This window comes from Trachypithecus francoisi, unplaced genomic scaffold (genome assembly GCF_009764315.1).
Source record: "Trachypithecus francoisi isolate TF-2019V2 unplaced genomic scaffold, Tfra_2.0 Lachesis_group3, whole genome shotgun sequence".
In the NCBI taxonomy this organism is placed as follows: domain Eukaryota; kingdom Metazoa; phylum Chordata; class Mammalia; order Primates; family Cercopithecidae; genus Trachypithecus; species Trachypithecus francoisi.
In genome coordinates, this window is record NW_022681468.1 from 148,049,077 (window position 1) to 148,075,574 (window position 26,498).

The 26,498-nt window shown below is 44.4% G+C and overlaps 1 protein-coding gene across 1 annotated transcript; it reads right to left on the bottom strand.

Annotated features, from left to right (window-relative positions):
* Positions 1–12,450: 12,450 nt before the first annotated feature.
* On the bottom strand, positions 12,451–24,899 carry LOC117070814 (vacuolar protein sorting-associated protein 18 homolog). Its single transcript, XM_033190449.1, is given in 6 exon segments — positions 12,451–12,796; positions 18,294–18,712; positions 18,715–20,163; positions 20,309–20,400; positions 23,246–23,387; positions 24,464–24,899. Coding segments are annotated over 6 exon segments (2,325 nt in total). The 5' UTR covers positions 24,555–24,899; the 3' UTR covers positions 12,451–12,664.
* Positions 24,900–26,498: the final 1,599 nt, after the last annotated feature.

Genomic DNA, 26,498 nt, shown 5'->3' on the forward strand with positions numbered 1-26,498 from the left:
AGGCCCCATCCTTTGAGTCACTCGTAGCCTTTGAGTCTTCTCAACTGAGGTCTCAGATATCCTAGAGCAGAGACTAGCTAACCTACTTGTGCTCAATCCACAGTCCTAATCCATGGGCACAACTGTAAACAGCTATTAATAAGTTTTAGAGTAGTTTGGTGTACAGTTAGCTGTACCAACCAGAACTGTTTCTTAGTAATGCCCCTCCTCTGGGCCCCATATCTACCTGGGAAAAATCATCTCCCTGCCTTCAAGGTCCCTCTAACTTTATCAACCAATGTTCTTTTCTCTAATACCCACCATAGCTCTTTCTAACTAAATCAGCTCATAATTCTTTATGAAAATGTTATAAAAACTCCGTACTAAAATCTTTTCTCTGCCTCCACCAATTTCACAGGATTCTAGGCCTTCTGCTCAAGCAGAACCACCTTTCAACCATTTACCACTCACTTCAACGTTTAGTTTCTCTGAAGACTTCTTAACCTTCGAGTAAATTTGTCTTAACAGTTTCTCCCAGTGCGGTCCACAGATGGCCTGCGTCAGAAGCACCTGGGTCCTTATATAAAATACAGGTTCTGGGCAGCACCCCACACATACTGAATCAGGGTCACTGCATTTGTGGCAAGCGCTCAGGTGTGCCTTAAGCATCCCAGTGTTTAAAAATCATGAATCTCTTGGCAATTATTTAAAGGGGGTGGGAGGTCAGGGCATGTAGCGCTTGGTGTAAACTTGAGAAAGAGAGACCTGGGAGAACTCAGACAGAAATCCTTTTCCTTTTGCCAAGTAAAGCAATTAAAACGCCAGTGCTCTATATCTCTAGCCCCGTTTCTTTTCCCAGGCACTATAAAACCATGACCCCAAAGTGATACAGCAGATGCTCAGAAAGCACTGCAAGCCTTGAACTTCAGGTAACAAATAAATGAATAAATCAAAGAATGTAGAACTTACGTCTACAAATCATTACAAATGAGGTTCTGATTTTCAGATCATGGTATGGGTTAGTGTCAAGGATGGGGAATGTATTTATAACTTTCAATGATATTTTAAATACCTAATAGTCATATACACAAACATGCATGACTAACCATGAGCTCACTTACCCCAGGCATGGGTATTTCACTAATGCTAAACAATCCCTCTGTGGAATTGCTCTCTCATTGTGCACCTTCATAAACATTCTTTCAGTTCTGTTTTCTTGTTTCCAAAGTTTGTTGTTTATAGATGTGTATATACCCTACCTTACTTCACAAAGGATTTTGAATATTTATTGCATGTGTATATAAAAACAAGTACAGCCCGGGTACGGTGGCTCATCCCTGTAATCCCAGCACAAAGCAGGCAGATTACCTGTGGCCAGGAGTTCAAGACCAGCCTGACCTACACAGGGAACCCTGTCTCTACTAAAAATACAAAAATTTGCCAGGCGTGGTGGTGCACGCCTGTAATCCCAGCTATTCAGGAGACTCAGGCAGGAGAATCTGTTGAACGCCAGAGGCAGAGGTTGCAGTGAGCAGAGATCATGCCACTGTACTCCAGCCTGGGTGACAGAGGGAGACTCTGTCTCAAAAACAAAAACAAACCAAAAAACAAATAATAGGTGGCAAGAATGTTTCTGTCCTCAAGTCAGCTGTTTCCCAATATTAGAGGAGCAGAAGCAAAGAACCAGGATTCCCCCATTCCTGTTTATCTCAGAAAATTAAAAAAGTTGCCTGTCACTGAACTTGTCATGTAATGATCTAATAGTGTTTGAATATAACATTAAGAAATATGTTCTTAGCTCTGTTCATGCCAATGTTATAAGCTCCTCTTTCCCAACCACCATTTACTGTTTGTGTTCTTCTTCTAAGCCACCACAAAACGTGCATGTAAAAGGCAGGAAAGCAAGAAATAAAGGAAAGAGGAGACAGGGAGAGGAAAATCTAAAGTAAGAAGAATTCCTAAATAGAGAAATCTCTCTCTTATGTTATAAGAATCATTGAATTCTCAAATCTCAGAGATGATTCACTAGAATGCTGCATCAACTTGACACTTGCCTTGTGTGATTTTCTCCTATACAGCGCTCTATTTACACAGACATCTTCCAGTAATTTATAAGTGCTGGGAAAGTACAGATAAAGTGTATTTTCACCAGTGAAACTTAAAATGATGGCAGTTGCTACACGTCCTTTAAGTTGTCTGTCAGAGAATTTCTCTTTTAATGAGACATAAAAGAGTTCACTTTGCAACAATGAGCTATAAAAATAGTAACCACAAAAGCAGCAAAATGAATTTAATGCTTAAAAAAATACAGATCAGCCGGGCGGGTGGCTCAAGCCTATAATCCCAGCACTTCGGGAGGAGGAGGTGAGACGATGGCTTGAAGCCAAGACCAGTTGAAGTTCAAGTTCAAGACCAGCCAGGTCAATATAGCAAGACCCTGTCTCCATACAAAATTTAGAAATTAAGTGGGTATGGTGGTGCGTACTTGTAGTCCCAGCTACTAGAAGGGCTGAGGTGGAAGAATCATTTGAGTCCAGAAGTTTGGGGCTGCAGCGTGCTAAGATTACAATACTGCACTCCAGCCTGGACAGCAGAGTGAGACCCTGTCTCTAAATACACACACACACACACACACACACACACAGACATACACACACACACAGACACATACACACACACAAAGACACACACACACACACGTACCTACATACAGATCACATGTATTATTTCATTTGATCTTCACAGCAACCCTATAATATAAATGAAAAAAGAAATTATACTTTCAGATTTTTTTACATGTGTTCTCTCTTTTTCTTGACATATACTCTCTTCTGATATCTACATAACTTCCTCCCTCACTTCTTTTTTTGTTTGTTTGTTTGAGAATGCATTTGAATTTATTCACCAGTTCCCAGGCTAAATACATGTTTATGTTCTTTTTCTCATTATATAAAATCCTGAAACTGAACGTAGCTCTCCTAAGAAAGAGGAGCCAAGAACCATCCTCCCCTTATCTAATATACAGTGAAAGTGTGGTTTTTAAAAGTAATATTCCTATTAAGGAAATCCCAATTTCACCAATTTTTAGCAATCACAGTACTCTACTGATTTATGTTAAGTTTATGGCTGATACAAACACTAAGAGCTTTTCTTTGCATGCCTGTGATGCCAACGCATGTTTCTACCCTGTACTAGAATCTGTTTTGTTTCGTTTCCTAATTTAGAAATATTAATTTAATATATGCATATGGAAATTATTTCCAATGTGCAACAGGGAATTCAGTGAAAATGAAGATGCCCTTCAACCACTGAATCAAGAGTTTCCCTGTTTCTTTCTCTAAAATTGACCATCATTACTAACTTCTTGATATGCTACCAGAGACGGTATCTGTCTCTCCCAAAGCCTCCCCTAAATAAAAAACTCTACTATTTTTATAAAATCCAACTTATCATATTTATCTTTCATTGACTGGCTTTTGGTATTTTATCTAAAAGCTTATCACCATATCCAAGGTTATTTCATTTTCTTGTACGATCCCTTGGAGTTTTATAGTTTTGCATTTTACATTTAGGTCTGTGATTAACATTGAGTTCATTTCTGTGTAAAATGTAAGGTCTGTGGCTAGATTCTTTTTTTTTCTTTTTTTTTTTGCACATGGGTGTGTCCTCCAATATTTCTAGCACTGTCTGTGCTGAAAGCTTGTCAATTCTCCATTGAATTGTCGTTGTTTTTTCAAAGGTCAATTGACTCTATCTGTGTGAGACTATTTCAGAACATCTATGTGTCTATTTTCTTTTTTTAATACTTTAAGTTCTAGGGTACATGTGCATAACGTGCAGGTTTGTTACATATGTATACTTGTGCCATTTTGGTGTGCTGCACCCATCAACTCGTCATTTACATCAGGTATAACTCCCAATGCAATCCCTCCCCACTCCCCGTGATAGGCCCCAGTGTGTGATGTTCCCCTTTCCGAGTCCAAGTGATCTCATTGTTCAGTTCCCACCTATAAGCGAGAACATGCGGTGTTTGGTTTTCTGTTCTTGCGATAGTTTGCTGAGAATGATGGTTTCCAGCTGCATCCATGTCTCTACAAAGGACTCAAACTCATCCTTTTTTATGGCTGCATAGTATTCCATGGTGTTATTACCTATTCAGAATTCTCCCTTGACTACTCAAAAAAAAAAAAAAAAAAATAGTACGCCATCTCCTAGTCTCCCCCTCACCCTCTTACTCTGCTTTAATTTTCCCCATAGCACTTTTGCCATATGACAAAGTGTAGTTTTTGTATGCTTTCTCTACTTGGATGTAAACTCCATGGTGGTGGTAATTTAGTTTGTTTGCTACTATTTCTCCAGTCCCAAAAGAGCACCTAGCACATAGTAGATGCACAATAAACAAATGAATGCATTATTCCCATTTCATGAAGAACAAGTAAGGAAGTGTGGGCTTAAGAGATTTGACCAACATGGCACATCTAATGAATGGCAGATTAGTTTCTGCATCACAGGTGTAAATTCCAAGTCCCCCTATATTTTCAGGACCATCAGAAAGAAACTGTGTTAACTTGATGTACACGATTGACTTCACCGGCATTAATTTCTGGAATAATGTGGACCTTCTTTTGCTGCTTCACGAGTGTTATCTGGAGAAAAAAATGAAAGCAGGCCACGTTTCCTCATACTGGATAGGACGGTAGGAAAACATCTAAGCTAAGCCATAGGCAGGGCAATCTGCAGCCCACCAAGAAGTGATGCACATTTCCTCGGTGTCAATCCTACTTCCATGCTCCCTAAACAAGCTTTTTACAGATTATTTCAAAGCACTCTTTGCCAATAAGCAAACAGTGATTTCTTCCACAATGATAGCAGCTTGAGATATGATGCAATTAAGATAACAAAAATCATTGGCTATTCTCATAGTGCACCATTTAGCAGTATGACAGGTATGCGATATCCCATGAACATTGGCAAGGGGAACAGCCTTTGTAAATGGGTCCAACAATTGCTGTGCTTTCATCAGATGGTAAGTATAGCAATAAAGAAGTCCTCATGTACTTTTAGACAGTACTTTCCCTCTGCCTTTCAGGATGACTAACACACTTCCAACACTAAACACAATTTAATTTAACCTAACTCACTTAGAAATAGTAAACTCTCTATTCACTACCATCCTATTAGCCTATTAACAGCCTATCCTCTATTAACCAACACTTTCAAACAAATCGTAGTAGTGAATGTTAAAATTGCAAGAGGCTTAAGAAATCATCTATTAAAAGTCCATTTTTAAAAGAAATTTTTACTAACTAACTTATCAGTTACACCCAGTCAGGAAGCAGTGCAGTCAGACTAGCACCCTCGATGTGCTTTCTACTGCACACAGTAGGACTGCACTTTGCACAGGGTCTGCCATTCCAAGAAAACTGTTAACTGGTTGGATATGAATTTAATGGCCTTGAAGCCTGCAACATCACGAAGTAATTTTGAATGATGGGTAAATCATTGGGAGGAACATACATTAAATGGTCTTCATTACACTATTTACGTTCTTTAGATAGTGTTTGATCTCTGAGAATTTATAATGTCAGTACAGGTTATATATAATAAATGTTATTAATGAAAATGTTTGGTCAAGCAGTACAATCAATTTTCTGACCAAACCTGAAGGTATAATTTTTTTTTTTTTAATTACAAAGTCGGAAGCCAGTAAGGAATCTGAAAGGCTAGAACACTGATCTAGAATTACGTCAGCTAATACCTATTCTATAATAATGTATTCTTTAAATTCACAAACATACACTAACCAACTCCCACGTGCCAGTGTGGAAAACCTTTATTAGCTGTTCACTAAACCATTTCCCTCTCCCTCCTAGGCACAGCTAGACTACTCTTTTCAGACTCCATTGCAGTTAGCCACAGCTGCATGACTGAGTTCTGGTCACTGGGCTATCAGAAGCAGTGATATATGCCATAACACTCTTCCATGTGTGACCCTCCATTTACCTTCCTCATCTTCCAACCAGATGTAGGAAATCTAGTGAAACTCTCTAGGAGTGCCAGGAGACAGGAGAGCCACAAGGTGGAAGGAGCCCAGAGTCACATGTGCAGGAGAGGAATGTAAGTGCCATGGAAACACAATGGAGTATCTTAGGAAAGGCTTTCCAGAAGCTCTGGTAGCAGAGATGGATATTGAATTAAGGTTCAAATGGGAAGAAAAGAAAGCAAAGTCCCCTTAGACAGAAGAGAAAGCACACATAGAACTTTAGATGTGAAAATATTAGATGACATTTCAGCACCAACAAGTTGTCTAAAGTAACTGGCATATGTAGTAAAACACAGGCAAAGCTTTGAATCTTAAAATAAAAATTGAGTTGTGGAAAGATTATGAAGAGGCTTGTGTGCCAAGTCAAAGAATTTAGACTTTACCCTACAGGCAGTAGAATCCAGGAAAAGGCTTTAAAACTGGGAAGTGACATAAACAAAACTATCCATTAGAAGGTAAACTCTGGTGCCCTGTGGAAAAGAACTTGAAGAGGGAAGCTGGCACGAGAAGGAGGCAAGTATTAGACTATTGGAAAAGTCCAGGCAAGAGGCAATGCAAGGAAGGATTCAGGGTGCGTCAGAAGAAATTGATACAAAAACAGATACGAGAGACCGTAATATTCAAGTAGCTGTTAGGTGTAAGCCAGTGGTCCCAACATTTTTGGTACCAGGGACCAGTTTCATGAAAGACAACTTTTCCACAGACGGGGGTGGGGGAGGATGGTTTTGACACGATCCAAGTGCATTACACGTATTGTGCATTTTGTTTATATTATTATTACATTGCAATATATAATGAAATAATGATACAACTCACCATAATGTAGAATCAGTGGGAGCCCTGAGCTTGTTTTCATACAACTAGACAGTCCTATCTGGGGGTGATGGGAGACAGTGACAGATCATCAGGCATTAGATTCTCATAAGGAGCATGCAGCCTAGATCCCTTACATGTGCGGTTCACAATAGGGTTTGCAACCCTGTGAGAACCTAATGCCGCTGCTGATCTGACAGGAGGCAGAGCTCAGGCAGTGATACGATTTGGCTCTGCTTCCCCACCCAAATCTCATCTCAAATTGCATTCCCCACATGTTGAGGGATGGACCTATAATCCCTACATGTCAAGGGAGGGAGGTGATTGGATGATGGGGGTGGTTTCCCCCGTGCTGTTTTCACGACAGTGAGTTATCACAAGGTCTGATGGTTTTATACAGGGTTCTTCCCCTTTCGCACTCTCTCTCTCTCTTTCTCTCACCTGCTGCCATGTAAGATGTGCCTGCTTCCCCTTCCACCATGATTGCAAGTTTCCTGAGGCCTCCCCAGCCCCGCAGAACTGTAAGTCAATTGCCCCGCAGAACTGTAAGTCAATTAAACCTTTTTATAAATTACCCAGTCTCAGGCAGTTCTTTACAGCAGTGTGAGAATGGACTAATCCAGGCAGTAATGTGAGCAATGGGGAGCAGCTGTAAATACAGACGAAGTTTCACAGACTGATACCGGTCCTTAAGCCCAGGGTTGGGGACCCCTCGTGCAATCAGTCAAAAGTAACATTCACTGAGACAGGGAACACAGAAAATATACAGATTAGAAGGAAAAGATGATAAATTTGCTTTTAATTACATTGAATTTGAGGTCCAAACTACGGAAGCTATCCAGTGGGCATTTTCCATTACATATGTAGAACTTAGAAAAAAATTCAAAATTGGAAGTATAAATTTGGGAGCTGGCAATGTAGAGATGGTATTTAATCCAATGGAATGGATGAGATCTGCCAAGAAAAGAGTGTAGAGCGAGAAGAGAAGAAGGAAGAGATTTCACAAGATATTTGAAAGAGCGGTTAGAGGAGTATGAAAAGCATCAGGAGAGGAAAGTGTCATGAAAACCAAGGGAGGTGGGACTTTAAGACTCCCACTTACGCAGAGGTCAGACCAGACCCTGCAGGGAAACCAGATATGCTAACTAGGCACAGAATAGGGTTACAGCGCCTGGAACCCTGTCAGGCACTGTGGGCATGTTCCAAAGATTTGCCAGAGAATGCAAATCTGTCATCAGATTGAAGTGATCAGTTTTGGCTGGAAGTCAAAGATGGAGCAAAAGGTCAAACACCAAGTAAATGCAGAACCTCAGAGGTGGAGGATCGAGACTGGAAAAAGGCAAAAAAAAAAAAAAAAAGAGGTCTGGGATTTTTGCTGGAGCTCCTACTTGCCAAGTTCTGGCCAGAGGGTAGACTGGGTCAGAATAAACACAAGAGGTGGTCAATTGTTTCCAGGAACTAGAGGCCTGAAGGGCCACTGGAAATTGGCTAGTAGGTATTGAAACAATTTTGTTAGTTTTGGAGGAAGAAAAGGCAAACTACCGAAGGCAATGAGTGGAGACATCTTCCTCAAGATTGCTGACTGCTAATAGAATTTTGTGTGGAAGCTTGAGGAGTAGGGAGGCTGAAAAGAAGATGCTGAAGATATTTGTAGGCTCAGGGTAAGAATCTATTGAAGAAAGCGACATGGAAGACTGAAAGAACGCATAATATAAGAAATCAAGGTGGGAGTCAGGAGATGGAACCAAAGGACCTATGAAGATGCTACCTCTGAAAATAATGTCTTCTCTTGCTTTATTGTCTTTGTCAGTTCTTGCCACTAAAACAAAACACCTGAGACTGGATAATTTATAAATAATATACATTTATTTCTCACAGTTCTGGAAGCTGGAAAGTCCAAGATTAAGGTGCTGGCAAGGCCCTACTTCTTAACATTATTGCGATCAAATTTCAACATATGCATTTTGGAGGACACATTCAGACCATAGCATTGATCTTATCTTTTGGTGGGAGAGGAAAAAAAAAAAAAAACAGGAGAATAATATGGCAGAAGTCTAGAGACCTGGTGAGGGATACTGCGGGAGTTCATAACTGACAGTCTTTGCTTTCTTAGTAAAGCCAGGCTGGGTCATCCACTCGGAGAGCTGGAATGTGGAGGGTGCCCACAGTTTTGAAGAGGAGAAAGTAAAGCTTTGGAATAATGGGGGCTGCAGAGAAAGAGGACTGTCCGGGATAGATGAGTAATTAGATTTGCACTGAAGGCACAGCTCAGGCAGGGAGTCAGAATGAGACAAGATGTTTCCTAGAATTTCCTAGAGATGATTAGAGCCAGAGGGTCTAAGAACAGGGAAAGAAAGAAATAAACTAGATAGTATGCCTGCTAGGAACAAAGGAAAGAAAAGAGGATAATGAATCCAAAAGTGTCAAAGAGGGTATGATGAAAGGACTGATTGACCAGTCTGCCCTGAGCTGCTTCTAGGCTGAGGTCAGAGCCTAGCACATTTCCTACCAGTGTCTGACACACAAAATACATGCAACAAATGTGGAATAAATGAATGAACAAGTGAACGACTGAATGAACAAGCACACGCTGGAAATTCAGGCTGGTTATGGAGGAAATGAAGTGGACTAGGAAGGAATCAAGAAGCAGGACTGTGTCCTGACGCAGAAGAACAGGTTTTATGGAAATGGAAAAGTTTGAGAAGAGAAAAAAATACAAGGTTGCCGGCAGAGAGTCATTTCAAAATTGAAATTTTCAGAGGAGCAGTTAAAAGTGATCCAAAAGTCCAAAATACACTTCTGTAAATGGAATTGGTAAAATGAAATGGAGGTAAATGTCTGTGTCAGGGCAGGCCATTTGATGGCTCATCAGTAAATATCATGATGTCACTAAAGCTGACCGTAGATGCTGGAATAGAGAGAAGCTGTGAGCCAAGCTCCAAAGTCCCTAGGGTTAAGAAGAAATGACCCAGGGGTGACAGTAACGAGAACTTGAATGATTTATAAATTTATTTGTATCATCGAGATAATAACATGGGCCCTCCCTACCACCTGGAATTCTTGTAAGGATTAAATAAAAGAAGAATTACATCAACGTTTTTGTTTGAAAGTAAAAGATGCAAGTGTTCAGGACACTTCATTGTTGGGTGAAAACTACACAAAATTGTCAGAAAGCAGTTTTGGGGAGCCAGGATAATGCTGAGTCCTTTTTAAGAAGCCAAAATAATATCCATTCTTACCAGTGTGAGATGGTATCTCATTTGGTTTTTTGTTTTTCTGGGTTTTTTTGAGACGGAGTCCCACTCTGTTGCCCAGGCTAGAGTGCAGTGGTGCAATCTTGGCTCACTGCAACCTCTCCCTCCCAGTTCAAGTGGTTCTCCTGTCTCAGCCTCCTGAGTAGCTGGGATTACAGGCATGCACCATCATGCCGGGTTAATTTTTGTATTTTTAGGAGAGACAGGCTTTGGTTATGTTGGTCAGGCTGGTCTCAAACTCCTGACCTCAGGTGATCGGACCACCTCAGCCTCCCAAAGTGCTGCGATTACAGGCATGAGCCTGTAATCTAGGCTATAAACTGAGCCTGTGAACTCAGTTCCTAGATCCCTTCCTTGTTTATTGCCTCTCAGGGCCTGTGCCCCTGACACAAGCCTCCCTGGCCACACAGATGTATGTGTCTTAAATTTTTAATATTCTTCCCACCATTTTTTTCTAATGATGACCTGTTTGGAACCCTAACTTCTGCTCATTCCCACCCTGCACTCTTGGACTTCTGAGGTTGGTCTATTTCACGATGAGACATTGTTCACTTGCTTTTAATTTCTAAACATTAAACCTTTTTGGTTACAGTAAACTTAACTTCTCTAACAAGTACAAAACTCAGGTACTCTTTAGACCATCACTGAGACTCTGGGGTAGTGTTTTCTGGCTCTTTTGAGAACAAGGACTATCAAACCTGAGGCTAACCACTCTTGCCCGCCGCCCACCTATAACTTCATACTCACTTGTTCTATCGCATCCCTCTCCCAAAACCTGTTCCAGTATCTGTACATTTCAAAGCTGTAGGAAAAGAACCATGGGGGAAAAAATGAAAATGTTAGACGGGAAAAAGAGAAAATAGAGGAGTTAGTTACAAGGGAAGAAGATAAACATTAGTTCTAGATCAGAAGTATTTTGGATAACAGAAATAAAGGTTTTGAAAATGAAAAAGTATAAGAGTGACTACAGGGATAGTAAAAAGGTTCAGCCTTCTCTTCATTCCTTTGATCCTGCCATAAGAATAAAAGGAGGGAGGGTTTTATTGCAAGAGAGAAAATTGAAAGAGATGAGATTGAGATCTTGAGGAGGTGGAAGATGTCTTCAAAAAACTGCTGCAAATAACTCCCCAGGAAATCAAGATGTTTTGAATTAAAAGAAGAGGGATTAGTCCAGGTGATGTTACACAGCATAAATTGCAGTTAGCCCAATCTCATTATCATAAAATGCTGACAGTGATAATGTACTTGCCGGCTGTTCCTATACAACAAAATAGCAACAGATGTTATTATAATCATGATAAGCTTAATAAACTTTTTCACAAACTACCTTTAATCATTTCTGAATAAAGGAATAGTCAAACAGATAATTTATTAATACAAAAAGTAGAATAAAAATGATGCAGTACCCAGTTTAAAAAGCAATTTTTGATTCTTGTTCTGCTACATTCTTTCCCGTAAAGCAAACTACTGTAACAAAATGAAGTTTGCATTTCGGTTATATCCAAGGGCATTATTCAATTTCACAATTTCCACTGTAGTTATTATACTGCTATCATTTAATTCGTGGTGCCTAGAATCACTTAAAAAAATCTATGTCAACAATTATGGTCCTTTATTCTTTTCCCTGTGAGTATTATCTTGCCTGTCCTCAAACAACATAATGGAGGAAAAAAATGACTGTTAAGTGTAACATTAATTAAAGTGCAGAAAACCATAGTCAACATCACACTTGCAAGGTCTGGAATGGAGAACTAATGTATAGAATATTGTCCAGGGGCAAAAATTCACGTATATACAGGACATGGTAGATCAACTTCTCTACTGCATTATACGCATTCATCTGGCTTAAGTTAAAATGAATGAATAAATTGAAACTATAGTCACACAAATAACACAATCTTGGAATCATATATAATTCTATCATTTATAAAATGTTTGAGAGCTGTGGTCATTTAATTTTATTTTATTTTATTTTATTTTATTTTTTTTTTTGAGACAGGGTCTTGCTCTGTCACCCAGGCTGGAGTACAGGGGCACAATCTCATTTCACTGCAACCTCCGCCTCTTGCATTCAAGTGATTCTCCTGTCTCAGCCTCCCAAGCAGCTGACACTACAGACGTGCACCACCACGCTCGACTAATTTTTTTGTTCTTATAGAGACAGGGCTTTGCCCTGTTGGCCAGGCTAGTCTTGAACTACTGACCTTACGAGATCCACAAGCCTTGGCCTCCCACAGTGCTGGGATTACAGGCATGAACAACCGCACCTGGTCTGTGATCATTTTTGATAAATGATTTTTACAATAACCCAGTGAAATAGAAAGTGCATTATGCCCACTTTAGAAGTAAATAAAGGGAATCACGGATAGGTTAAGAAACAACTACTAGGTCAGAAAGCTAATAAATGGAGAGTCAGTAGTTTGCAAGAAGTTAAGTTCTCTAACTTTCAGACAGTTTTCTTGCTACTATATTTTTTAACATTTTAGGGCTTACCTAAACATCAATATCATCTACAAGTTCAGTGAGACCCTTAGAAATCTTCTTTCATGTCTTGTCACAGTTCTTTCTCCAATTTCTAACAATAGAGTCTCCCAAGATTCTCTCTCTTCAAGAATGTTAGCCCACTCTTCACTTCCGTCTGGAAGATGATTATATGATCTACCACTTTGAGAAAATTCAAGTTAGGAATAAATACCCAACTTGATATCTGTAAAAGAACATATATTTTTAGTTTCAATATTTCTTCTAGACAAATAAATTATTTGCAGATAATTTTATTCCATTGATATTATGTTCTTTCTTGTACTGTCTCCTTTTTCATATACTATGTGCTACTAGGCTACTCTGTTAATCCAATAGAAGAATAGCAAACTTTCTGTCTCTACTGCTGTTGAAATTGCACTGACAATTCTATTATCTAGAAATCCAGAGTTTTACCGGTTTTCAGTGAAAAGGACCAGGATCTATATTGGGACGATATTACATTTGCTGATGCTTAAATTAGCTAATCTTATCTGACAGTAGTAAAAGTAAAGATACATTTTGCATCACTATATCACTTCCTAAGGAAGATAAGCTTTTGGCTGTTAGGCTAACTCTATATAAATTCAAACTGGAGATAGAAGGAAAACGTACACAATTTTGCTAAAGATAGGTACTCAAATACAATGAAAAGGCTGAATTTGGATGTTTCATTTTCTCATTACACTGTCTTAAAAGATGTGAGTCAGAAAGCCTTTACATTAGTCCAGTACATCCTGTTTATCTAATTCTCACCACTACCTATTGATTTTATTTTCCAAGGCTTTTTGAATTAACGTCCCTTGACTGACCCATAAAGGGATTTGAGTTGAATAATCAGACTCATGCGTTAGGTTAGCATGGTCCCTGAAATAGCAACATCAGTGTGACTGGAATTTGTTAGAAATGCAAATTTTGGGGTCCACTCTAAGCCTACGGAACCAAATACTGATGACGGAGCCTCAAATCCACGCTTTAACACACTCTCCAGATGATTCTACAATAGCTAAAGTTTGAGAACCACTGCTTTAGTATTAAAGAGATGGAATCAGATAGAACCCAAACTCTCTAAAGAGAGTTTTAGAAAGAAAATCAGAAATTGATGCACTGTGTTTTGCGACATAGGTCTTTAGGAGGCACACTTCCCTGTGTATGTGTTTACCCTCAAGACAACATTCTGAGACAATATCCACTGTTCTATAGTTGTCTGCAAGTGGAAAGCACGCTTCTAGAAAACCTGTGTTTGGGAGAGAATAAGGAATTCCAACTTTATGTGGTTTCTAACTAAAAGGAATATAGTTTCATTCCTTAATTAATAATTGATTAACACTCCTTACAGAACATTCTCACAAACCTCCTTTTTCACAAACCTCGGGCTGACAACAATATAATTTGCATATTGTAAAAATGATACAATATAATCATACACTAACAGCTTAGAAGCTTTTACTATGTATAAAATATTTAGATTTAAAAGTTCATTTTCTGCAATAAAACTCAAATAATTACTGATGACTTCTTAGTAAGTTAAATGTACACACAATTTTAGATACAATTTTAGATGAAAACAGATGGTTACAAGAATTTTCAAACTAGAAGAGTAATCCTTTTACTTTTTTTTTTTTTTGAGACGGAGTCTCGCTCTGTCGCCCAGGCTGGGGTGCAGTGGCCGGATCTCGGCTCACTGCAAGCTCCGCCCCCCAGGTTTACGCCATTCTCCTGCCTCAGCCTCCCGAGTAGCTGGGATTACAGGCGCCCGCCACCTCGCCCAGCTAGCTTTTTGTATTTTTTAGTAGAGACGGGGTTTCACCGTGTTAGCCAGGATGGTCTCGAACTCCTGACCTCGTGATCCGCCCGTCTCGGCCTCCCAAAGTGCTGGGATTACAGGCTTGAGCCACCGCACCCGGCATCCTTTTACTTTTTGTGGGGCCTTCAGGAATCGTTATAAAGATCATCTTCTGAAAAAAGAGAAATCTTCATATAAATTTTTACTGAATTATGTCATTGGTTTTTTACACTATCTACATAATTTGTTTGTAATGACAGAAATATGTTGCAATTAGTATGATCATTCTTAGACGTTTTAGTACTTTCATTTACAAGTGATTGTTAGTATTGGAAAGTGGCTTTTATAAATCTGAATGTTAACTGCAGTCATTACTCATAGTCACTCTTCTTTTGGAGGTCTGGGTAATGACCCTAGTGTTTCACCTTTCTTCGAATATACAACGAACCACCAAAGGCTTTCTCCTAAGTAAATCAGCTGCTGTCAAGAGACTTTCATTATTCCGAAAATCGGTTAAGCTGACATATGGTTTACCATGTGGAAGTTTGCTTTGAATTTCTGAACTATGTCTTTAAAAGTCAATATCCATAAGGATCTTTGTTATAAGTGGGCTAAGGACATGAATAGACAATTCTTGAAAGAAGATCCACAAATGGCCAAGAAACATAAGAAGAATGCTCCACGTTACTAATGATCAGGGAGATGCAAATCAAAACCACAATGTGATCCCACCTTACTCCAGCAACAATGGCCATAATCAAAAAAATGTAGATGTTGGCATGGATGCGGTGAACAGGGAACACTTCTACACTGCTGGTGGGAATGTACACTAGTACAATCGCCATGGGAAACAGTGTGGAGATTCCTGAAAGAACTCAAAGTAGAGCTACCATTTGATCCAGCAATCCCACTACTGGGTATCTACTCAGAGGAAAAGGAGTCATTATCAAAAAACATACTTGCACATGCATGTTTATAGCAGCACAATTCACAATTGCAAAAATGTGGAACCAACCCAAATGCTCATCAATCAACAAGTGGATAAAGAAACTGTGGTATGTATATACAATGGAATACTACTCAGCCATAAAAAGCAATGAGTTAATGGCATTCACGGTGACCCAGATGAGACTGGAGACTATTATTCTAAGTGAAGTAACTCAGGAATGGAAAACCAAACATCTTACATTCTCCCTCATAAGTGGTAGCTAAGCTATGAGGATACAAAGGCATAAGAATGACACAATGGATTCTGGAGACTCGAGGAAAGGGTCAGAAGCGGGTGAGGACTAAAAGACTACAAATAGGGTGCAGTGTATAATGTCTGGGTGATGGGTGCACCAAAATCTCACAAATCACCACTAAAGAACTTACTCATGTAACCAAACATCACCCGTTCCTCAATAACCTATGGAAATAAATAAATAAATAAAAATGTAAGTCAAATCCATTTCCTCATATAAATTAGATTATGATATAGGTTTTGATTCTTCACTAAGAGTCTATTTCTTAAATTTTTACAGCAATAGCCAGAAGTATGTTGCGTAATCAACTACCAGCTATGTTATGTATCTGTAGATTTGATTTTGTTGAAAGTTCCACATATATAAAGCAGTTCAAAATTAAGTACATTACCTTAAAATTGTACAACAGTTTTGATTTCATAGTACTATCAGACACAAATCCCATAATTGCCAGTTGAATAAGTATTTAATATGGTTCAGTATGATAAACTGTATGTGGATATTTTTTAAAATCGAGTTTCCTGTTCCAGCTAGATTTTCCCCACAACCATTTAAAAGGAATATAAAGGACCATACATATATCCATAAAACAACTTTCAAGACATTTTAAAAGATAGAAACTATACAAAGTATCTTCTCTGACCATTATGGACTGAAGCAAAACTGAAAAAACCCTAGAAAAATCACAAGCGTGAAAATTAAGCAAAACACACTTAAATAGTTAATGAGTGTCCATTGTTAGGCTGCCATAAAAAATTACTACAGGCCAGGCGTGGTGGCTCAAGCCTGTAATCCCAGCACTTTGGGAGGCCGAGGCGGGCGGATCACAAGGTCAGGAGATCGAGACCATCCTGGCTAACACAGTGAAACCCCGTCTCTACTAAAAAATACAAAAAACTAGCCGGGCGAGGTGGCGGGCGCCTGTAGCCCCAGCTACTCGGGAGGCTGAGGCAGGAGAATGGCGTAAACCCGGGAGGTGGAGCTTGCAGTCAGCCGAGATTGCGCCACTGCACTCCAGCCTGGGCGACAGAGCGAGACTCCGTCTCAAAAAAAAAAAAAAAGAATCCTAGTCACATGAAAATAAGACCAACCATATGATTTAATTGTGGCTTAACTGCCCCTTTAAAGACTCAGTCTCCAAATACAGTCATATTCTGAGGTACTGGAAGTTAGGACTTTAGCAAATAATTTTTTAGTTCACAATAAAGTTCAAAGAACAAATAAATCATTTAAGATAAATAAAAATGGAAACAGCATGCCAAAACTTATGGGATCTTGCAAAAGCAGTGCTTGAAGGGAAATTTACAGCTATAAATGCCTACATTTAAAAAGACAGGATCCCATATTGACAACCTAACTTAATGCTTTCATTCTTATAGAGCCCCAGGTGAATCTCACATTTGTATATTAAAGATTCAATTTAAAATAAACTCCCAAGTCACAATGGACATTTACCCTAGAATATATATTTCAGCATCGGCCTGGGGCCATGCAAGGACAATTCCTAGAAGGAGGGTAGAGTCCACAGCTGTTCTAGTTATGTACTTTTGTATTTACCTTTACAAATGTTAGCAGGAGGATATGGTCTAGGTAGCCCACCCCGATGCCGAAAGAAAATGGTAAATTATAGAGACAAAACGGTATAGCAGTTTGACTTCTACTTCTCAAGGTCTTGCGGTTCCATTATCCCTGGCCACAGTTGGGTTCTCTTATGCGAGTAAGTTGGTGAAAGCTAACACCTGCTATTGGAAGTGAGGAGATACTGGGAGTAGCTTCTCTCTTAGGGAACAATAAATATTACCTAAAAGAAATGAACTCTGGAAAGAACAATTAGATGGTGCAGGGCATGTGTGCAAGTTAAGATATGCTTGGGTTTGGCTTAGGTAGCCGTTGATATCAGGACATCAACTTGGTACCAAAATTAACTCAAGGCAATCCATCAACAATAGCATTTCTTTTCTCCTTTTTGGGTTGGCCCAGCCCCTCAGTCTAGCATTTCCTTACTCACTAAATGATGCTGAGAATAACCCTAACATCAATAATATCTTTCATTAGTGTTTTTTTTTTTTTTTTTTTGAGGCGGAGTCTTGCTCTGTCACCCAGACTGGAGTGCAATGGCATGATCTCAGCTCACTGCAACCTCCACCTCCCAGGTTTAAGCGACTCTCCTGCCTCAGCCTCCTGAGTAGCTGGGATTACAGGCGTGCACCATAATGCCTGGCTAATTTTTATACTTTTAGTAGAGATGGGGCTTCCCCATGTTGGTCAGGCTGGTCTCGAACTCCTGACCCTGTGATCCGCCTGTCTTGGCCACCCAAAGTGCTGGGATTACAGGCACGAACCACCACACCCGGCTCTGAGTACTTTTCATACACAGAACTTTATCACCCCTAAGAGGTAAATGTACTATAACACTGACCCCCTTTTGTGGCCGAATAATCTGAGCACAGAGAGGTTCAGAAACTAGCCCAAGGTCACACAGCTTAGTAAGTGAAATGGCCAGAATTCAAATCTGACTTAACAGTCCAGCTCTTAACCTTCCTTCTCTGCAAGGGAAGCCAACACCCTCTAGCCACAGCCTCCCAAGCCCTTCCACAAAGAGCTGCTGCTCTTTGGGTCCCTCTCCCAGCTGGAGTCAAGATGCACTGGCTTACCTGCAGGGCCAGGTCCACGGCCTCCTCATACAGCTCCAGGACCTTGTAGACGTGGACACAAGCGCGGTGGTGGCCATGCTCAGCACAGAGCCGCAGCGCATACTTGAGGTTGTAATGCACCCGGTGTGGGCTGGCCCCAGCCTGCTCGAGATAAGCCAGCAGTGAGTCCGGCCGGCCACGGGCATACAGCGACAGCAGGTAGTTGTGTATGGCCTGCTCAGTCTCCCCCAGCACGTTCACGCAGAACTCCATGTAGCGGATCGCCTGGCTCACCTGCTGGACCTCACCACCCTGACTGTAGTTCACCAGGGCAGGGATGAGCTGCCGAGCATCCAGCCGGCTGCCCAGCTCAATCCAGGCATCTACAAGCTGGCGGGGGATGTGACAGATGAGGATGGATGAGAACTTGTAGAAGAGCTGGGGTCGCGGTGGCGGGCGAGCACAGCCAGGGCCTCCTCGTAGGCCTCGTGCTGACAGTGGTAAGCTACCACCCGCTCATAGTCCTGCATGATCACTGCAAAGTATACCATGTGCTCTGTGTCCCCATGACTGGCGAGCAGCTCATGGATAGAGGCCCGGCTGGCAAAGAGCCACTCTTTGTGGCGGGGGCTGCTGAGGAAGGTACGAAAGCATTCCTTGGTTTCTCGGTAGAGGGTCAGGGCCTCTGGGTCGCCCTGTAGAGCCCCAAGCCGGCTCAGGTAGAGCTCTGTCAGCCAGGTGGTCAGCAGTGTGGCCTGGGTACGCTCGGCTGCCTTCAAACTGGCCAGTTTTCGCTGCAGGAACTCGGCCAGAGCCTCCTCCTGTCGGGCTTCCAGGAACTTGAGGGCAATCTCCTCAAAGTAGCTCTGGGTCAGGGCATAGCAGCGTGCGCTCTCCAGGTAGCGACGCTGGCGAAAGCAGAAATCGGCCTCCCGGGCCAGGACCGTGTCCAGGCAGTCGGGCCGCTCTCGGCAATACTCTTTGGCCAGATCAAAGCGGTTCATGTCCAGATAGGTGCGCCAGACATCTCGGGCCTCCCGTTGCACATGGTAGCGGAAGACAGCCCGCTCAGTGTAGGCCCACAGCTGGCCTGTGGAGGAGTCCTTCACCATGTGCTTCAGCGGCCCAAATTTCTCCAGGAAGTGATCCCGCAGCACCACCTGCCCGGTCAGTGTGCACACTGCCTCCACCCGGTCTGCCAGCAGCAGCAGGAAGTGGAACTGAGTCAAGACGATGGCTAGGGGTGGGCTGGCCCCAGGCCCTACCCCCTCTGGGTACTCCCAGACTCGCTCCTCGCTCAGCAGAGAGTCAGGGCGTCCACAGTCCAATGCCCCATATAACACACCATCCCCCATCATCCAGGCAAAGGCCCGGGGTGCGGAGCGCAGCTTGGGAGTGTAGAAGGCCAGCTCACTGTAGCCCAGGTTGCTGGGAAACTCACGGAATGGGGGTGGGTGGTCCGTGTAAGCTGCAAAGAGCCCTGAGAAACCCTGAGCCTCAGCCCCCTCTGCTGCTCGGCCTATGAACTGGAAGAGGCGCTGCCGAGTGGTGGCAATAACGAAGCTACGCCCATCAGGGCCCCGCTCGGCCTCAAGGGAGCACACAGGTGCTGGACCCCCTTCTTCATTGAGCACGTACAACGGGCGGAAGTAGAGATCCGGAGCAGGGCCGAAAAGCCCACCTTCGCTGGCTGAGAGCTCTGCTTCGAAGATGTGGCCTTGGGCAGTCCCGACCAGGATGGGGCCTGTGCTGCTCTCGGTGCCCAGTGCCTTGTTCCAACCCACACTCTCCACCAGCTGCCCCTTCCAGCGTGCTAGTGGCCGTACCTTCTGTCCGTTTCGGTTCACGTAGAGGACCTCCGTGCTGCTCAGGGCAATCAGCAAGTGAGAGCCTGGAGTGGGGAGAGTATGGCACCCCAGTGGATGCTGCCATTCCCACTCTCAGCCTGCTCCTGGCCCCCACACCACCCTCAGAGCCCACCCACCCAGGCAGTGACTGACCAGAGGCCCCCTCCTCGGATCTCCACTGTCACTTACCAGTATGGTCAAGGAACATCTTGTGAACTTTTGCGTCATCCTTACGTCCCAGCTCCACGTGGTTGGGCTCACTTGCCTTGCCCAAGTCAATGCTGTGGGGACAAGCGTCACCATCACTCTAGAGAAGGGAAGATCCTTTTTTGGATCATGAACCTCTTTAAGAATCTGATAAAAGCCATAGACTTTCTTCCCTGAAGCCTACATCTACGCATAAGATGCTGAATACAGGCCAGGTACAGTGGCTCAGGCCTGTAATCCCAGCACTTTGGGAGTCCGAGGCGGGTAGACTGCTTAAGCTCAGGAGTTTGAGGCCAGACTGGGTAACATGGTGAAATCCCATCTCTACAAAAAATACAAAAAATAGTAGCCGGGTGTGGTGGACACATCTGTGGTCCCAGCTATTCCGGAGGCTGAGGTGGGAGATCATCTGAGCCTGGGAGGCAGAGATTGCAGTCAGCTGAGACTGCACCACTGCATTCCAACCTGGGCAACAGAGTGAGACTCTATCTCAAAAAAAAAAAAAAAAAATTGCTGAATACAGAAGCTCTGCCTATGGAGTAGCCCTGGGCCCTACTTAAGAACTCTCTTGCCAGCCCTGGGTCCTACTTAAGAACTCTCTTGCCAGGCCCGGTGGCTCACACCTGTCATCTCAGCTTTTAGGGAGGCAGAGGCGAGAGGATAGCTTGAGCCCAGGAGTTTGAGACCTGCCTAGGCAATATAGCAAGACCATGTTCTCCACAAAAAGGGGGAAAAAGAAAAAAAAGACAAATAGGCCAGGCGCGGTGGCTCACACCTGTAATCCCAGCACTCTGGGAGGCTGAGGTGGTCGGATCACGAGGTCAGGAGATCGAGACCATCCTGGCTAAGACAGTGAAACTCCATCTCTACTAAAAATACAAAAAATTAGCCGGGCGCCTGTGGTCCCAGCTACTCGGGAGGCTGAGGCAAGAGAATGGTGTGAACCCGGCAGGCGGAGCTTGCAGTGAGCTGAGATGGCACCACTGCACTGCAGCCTGGGCGACAGCAAGACTCCGTCTCAAAAAAAAAAAAAAACAACAAAAAATCCTCTTAGCTCTGCAAGCTCCCTCACCTTATTTTGAGAAATCACTAAGGAGAAGATTTTTCCCATCTGCTCAAAAAATCTCCATTGAAGACTCAATCAGACTTGGGGGAAAAAACCAAAAGATCTCCAGTGCATCTGGGAAGACAGGCAGAGCTATCCCAGACTGCTGGGGTAAGAAGGGAGCAACGAAGAGCAGCTCATAGTTACTGGGCACTTTTGCATACCAAGCCCCATGCCGAAAGCTTCATCAGTCTAGTATTATCTCAATCCATTTTGACAAAAACCTTGAGGAGTACTCCTGTTTATATTCTCTTTATGAAAGTCTTTCCAAATTATATGCTTGTTCTAACTAAAGAATCGACGCAAAGATGTATAAAGAATGACTTAATTTTCTTCTCAAACTCCTGTTATTCCCCACTGAGAAAACTCATGTTAACATCTTTTTTCATACTCATAACACAAATAGGGTGGTTTTGTTGCTATTACAAAAATGCCTTCATATTGCATATATGTATATGTGTCTTAATTTGTAAATTAATGATATTTCGTGAGCATCCCACTAGTCAATCGATATAGCTCTAACTGGTTTTTTTTCACCCCCAAACCCAGTTTTCCAGGATAACTCTTCTTTTTTTTGAGACAGAGTCTCACTCTTATCACCCAGGCTAGAGTGCAGTGGCATGGTCTCGACTCACTGCAACCTCTGCCTCCCGGGTTCAAGCCATTCTCTTGCCTCAGCCTCCCAAGTAGCTGGGATTACAGGCATGCGCCACCACACATGGCTAATTTTGTATTTTTAGTAGAGATGGAGTTTCTCCATGTTGGCCAGGCTGGTCTTGAACTCCCGACCTCAGGTGGTCTGCCTGCCTCAGCCTCCCAAAGTACTGGGATTACAGGCGTGAGCCACCACGCCCAGCCAGGATAATTCTTTTTTTTAAACAGCTGCATTGTATTCTATTTTATGGCTGAACTACAATTTAATCACCATTTTCCCGTTGATGGGCATTCAGCTTGGATCCAGTTTTTCCTACCACAAGAATGCTACAATCAATACTCCTATGTCTACACTCCACACTCCTAAACAGCTTTTTTTCCCTTTCCCTTTTTTTTTTTTGAATCAGAGTCTCCCTGTTGTCACCCAGCTGGAGTTCAATGGCATGGCTCACTGCAACTTCTGGCTCTCGGGTTCCAGCAATTCTCCTGCCTCAGCCTCCCTAGTAGCTGAGATTACAGGCGCCCACCACAATGCCCAGCTAATTTTTGTATTTTTAGTAGAAACAGGTTTCACCATGTTGGCCAGGCTGGTCTGGAACTCCTGATCTCAGGTGATCCACCCTCCTCAGCCTTCCAAAGTGCTGGAATTACAGGTGTGAGCCACTGTGCCTGGGCTTTTTTTTTTTTTTTTTTTAAGAGACAGGAGTACAGTGATGCAAACACAGCTCACTGCAGCCTTGAACTCCTGGGCTCAAGTGATGCTCTTGCCTCGGCTTCCCCAGTAGTTGGGACTGCACCACTACACCTGGCTAATTTTAAAAAATTTGTTTTGGTAGAGATGGGTGTCTCACTATGCTGCTCAAGCTAGTTTCAAACTCCTGATCTCATGTGATCCTCTTGTCTGGGCCTCCCAAAGTGCTGAGATTATAGGTGTGAGCCACCATGCCCTGCCAGGCCAGATTCTTGAGCCACCATGCCCTGCCAGGCCAGATTCTCAACCACTACCCTGTATTGGCTCTCTTTGGAAAGGGATAGGATATTTCCTGAAAACTCCAAATTCACTGCTTTACTTGCCTGGAATGGAAGAAAGGCCCCAGGAGTTAATAGTCCCCAAACACCTCTCTAGTCCCTACTCCTAAGCTCTGTGAGCCCTTGATTACCGGAGCAGTGTATCCTTGCCCAGGCTCACGCAGAGCTGATTGCTGGAGACGACAAGACTGGTGATGCGCTCGGAAGGGGTGAAGTCAATGCGCTGCTTTGTGAAGATGGGCACTTCCTTCTCCAGCTGGGCATTCACATACCCTACAGGTAAGGAATGACAAGATTAGCTATGGAAGAGAGAGATGAAGGGTCGGGAGAGGCAGAAAAAACACCACGGTGCTCCTCGCCACTTTCCTGACATATTCCTATCCCCAGGACCTTGGTTAACAAATAGTTTGCTATCAAGTCGTTTGCTGGTCACCTTTACATTAGAGGTCTGGGGCTCTTTCCACACTCTGACAGCAGTGAGGGGTTGATTCTTTGAACCCTTAAGATGCTGTCAAGCATGATGTACCTGCTCCCAGCGGTAATGGGGCTGGGTGGGGATGGGATGGGACTGGTGGTCTGGGCATTCTCCCTTATCAGGTCTTTGGCCCAGCAATCCCAGCTTCACTGAAGTAGTATAGCCCCATTCTCTACCCCTCTCCCTGCCCATGCGGTCATGGGCCTCAGTGTAGAGTTGGCAAGTGCTGGGATATTTTGAGCACTGAATGAGGGTAAAGACTAGAGTGAAAGCAGCTGCAATTCGTTAACACCACTCACTGGAACAGTTCCCCAGGGCTCCCTATGCCCTCATTCTCCTGGAGACTCACTACTTTCTACAAAAAACGTCCCAAAACTCCAGGCTGCACCCAGCTATCGCCAAGGTCGAAAAGATTTAATCTCCATTTTCCCCTGTTCAGCGACAAAATTCCCTCTGGGACCCTCCCTTCTTCTTCTGCAATATTCCGCCTTCACCAGGTTCTTTGCCCATTCCTTCCCTCCCACCTCCAGAAGAGGCCTGGTGGGAGAAGCATCAGCAGAAGCCGGGAGCCCATTCTAAGTTCTCCCAACAGCCCAACGGCGCCCGGTAGGTGAGTACTTCCTTATCTGGGCCCCAATTCCCTCTCAAAAGGACCCTAGCGGTAGAGCCTAGATCACGCCGCTGCTCCCCTAGCTCTTTCAAACTTTGACTATCCACCAGCTGGGGGCCAAGAGAGCCTGAGGAGAATCAGGGGCCTAGACCCGGAAGGCATGGCCCAGGGGACGACCCCGAGCTCTTGGAGCTGCCCTCCCCGCTGCTCCCACGCAAATGCTAGGAGAACCGAAAGGGGCAGCGGCACCCTCCTCTTCCTTACCCGAGTGGGGGATGCCCACGCTAGGGCAGCCGGGCTGCAAGACGGCCGAGCGGGACAGCGAGTTCTCGTACTCATCCAGGATGGACGCCATGGTGCCCGGCCTCTGGGCCCTTTGTCCGGGGTCTGGGGATTACGAAAGGGCTCCCCCCCGGGGTCCCCGTCGCCCCAGAATGGAAGCTATAACTCCCCAGCCTCTGACAGATCCTGGGAACCTGCAACCTTCGCCTCCTCTTTAAAATCCTGAGGATCCTCTTGCTCTTGCCTTATGCAGCGAGATAATCGGGCAGTCCTCGCCCTTGAATCTGGCGCAGTCTTGCACCCTACTCCCCGCCGCCCCACCCCCAACAAAAGATCACAGGCTCCCTTCAGCCGGTCCCAGGTGATCCCAACCTCGCCCCGGCAGCTCAGCTGACTCCCGCCCCCGTGACGCGGGCCTAAAACGTAACTTCCGGGTTCTCAGAGCCCCACGGACGCTGGCGCACAACGTCGCCCGGCGCGCCAGCAGAAAGCCAGACGAGGGCTGCGGGCGGAGCGTGTGGCGAGTGCTGTCGAACACAAGCCCCAGGACCCTGCTGCAGTTCCAGGCTTCCACACCAGGAGGCAATCCCGGCTTTCTCAGCCCGCCTTCCCCACCGGCCTGGCGCCGCCCAGCCCTGGCTTTCGTGCCCAGGCTGCGCTCCCTCACATGGTCTGTCCAGCCTCCCGGACCAGCTCCCGCTCCCGCCTCTCTAATCAGCCTCGGAGAACCTCCCGTTCCTCAATCCAATCGCTGGCTCAGTCCCACCGTCACAGGGCACACGCAGAGAAGTCCTGGCCACTCTTCTCCCTTACCCAGAGGCCCCCCAGCTTTCAGGAGACAGCAGAGCTGGTGGCCAGGCTAGTGGGAAACCCTGTGCCAGGAACCGCCCTGACCTGCCCCACAGTGGCTCCTTGGCTGAGGGTTGCTGGGCCGCTTCCATTTACTCATTTACCAAAATGTGGTTGAGGACTTACTCTGTGCCCGGGCTTGGGCTGGCAGCTGGGGTCACAGAGATGAGGACAGACCCTCCCCGCCCTGGAAAAGGCAGCAGGGGCGCTGGACCCATTAAAATAGACCATTCTTACTAGAAAAGCAAGTGATAGATTATCCATCAGGCGTTTGCTCCACGAATGAGCGTCCACAATGTACCATGCACTGTTCAGGCTTTGGGGACGTGGCAGAGAACCAGACGGAAAATGTCTCTGGCCTGGTGGGGCGTTCCCCGCGACGTGGCCACGGCGTCGTGAGAGCATGGAGGAGCAGGGAACAAATGCCTGCCAAGTCCATCAAGAACGAGGGACAAGTGGGAGCAAGCGTGAAGGCGGGGATCACCCAGCCTGAGGTGGAGAGGGGAGCCCTCACTCAGGGACCTGCGAGGGCTGGGGCGCGACTATGGTTGGGTTTTCCTCTCCCACCTGCTTAGGCGACCCAGATGGAGTCTGTTCCCTTCTGGGACCGATGGATTCTACCTTGCTAAAGTGGAAGACTCTGGACTAGGGTCGCCACCATCCTGGCTTTGCTGGGCGGCCCCCACCTAACAACTAACAGTAGTATCTCTTTGCTCTCAGAAGTTTCCAGGTTTGCACCATACCTTTTGTGGTTGGGTTACTCTTGCTCAACTTTCTGGCCACATGCAGAGAACTGTGACTCTCACCAGCCCTCTGAGAGCTCTCTGGCTTGGAGGGACACTAGCCCTGGGGCAGGTGACAAGTATGCTGTCCAGCCTCATTTCCCTTCGCATCAGGGTCCTGCTTCTCCTGACCAAGCCTGCAGCCTCAATGTGGCCTTCCCACCTGAGGTTGCCAGGTGCCAGGAGGGAAGTGCAGGAGCAGGACAATAGGCAGGAGGCTTCCTCTAAGAAAAGTGATCCCAGACAGGGAGCTGCCCTGCTCCATACATAACACTTCACCCCCAGGTCACCTGCCATCTGCCCTCAGGTCTGGCAGGTGCAGAGGGCTGTCTCTGCCACATGGAGCACATCAGCAGCTGGAGGTCAGCATAGGAGTGCTGCCTTAG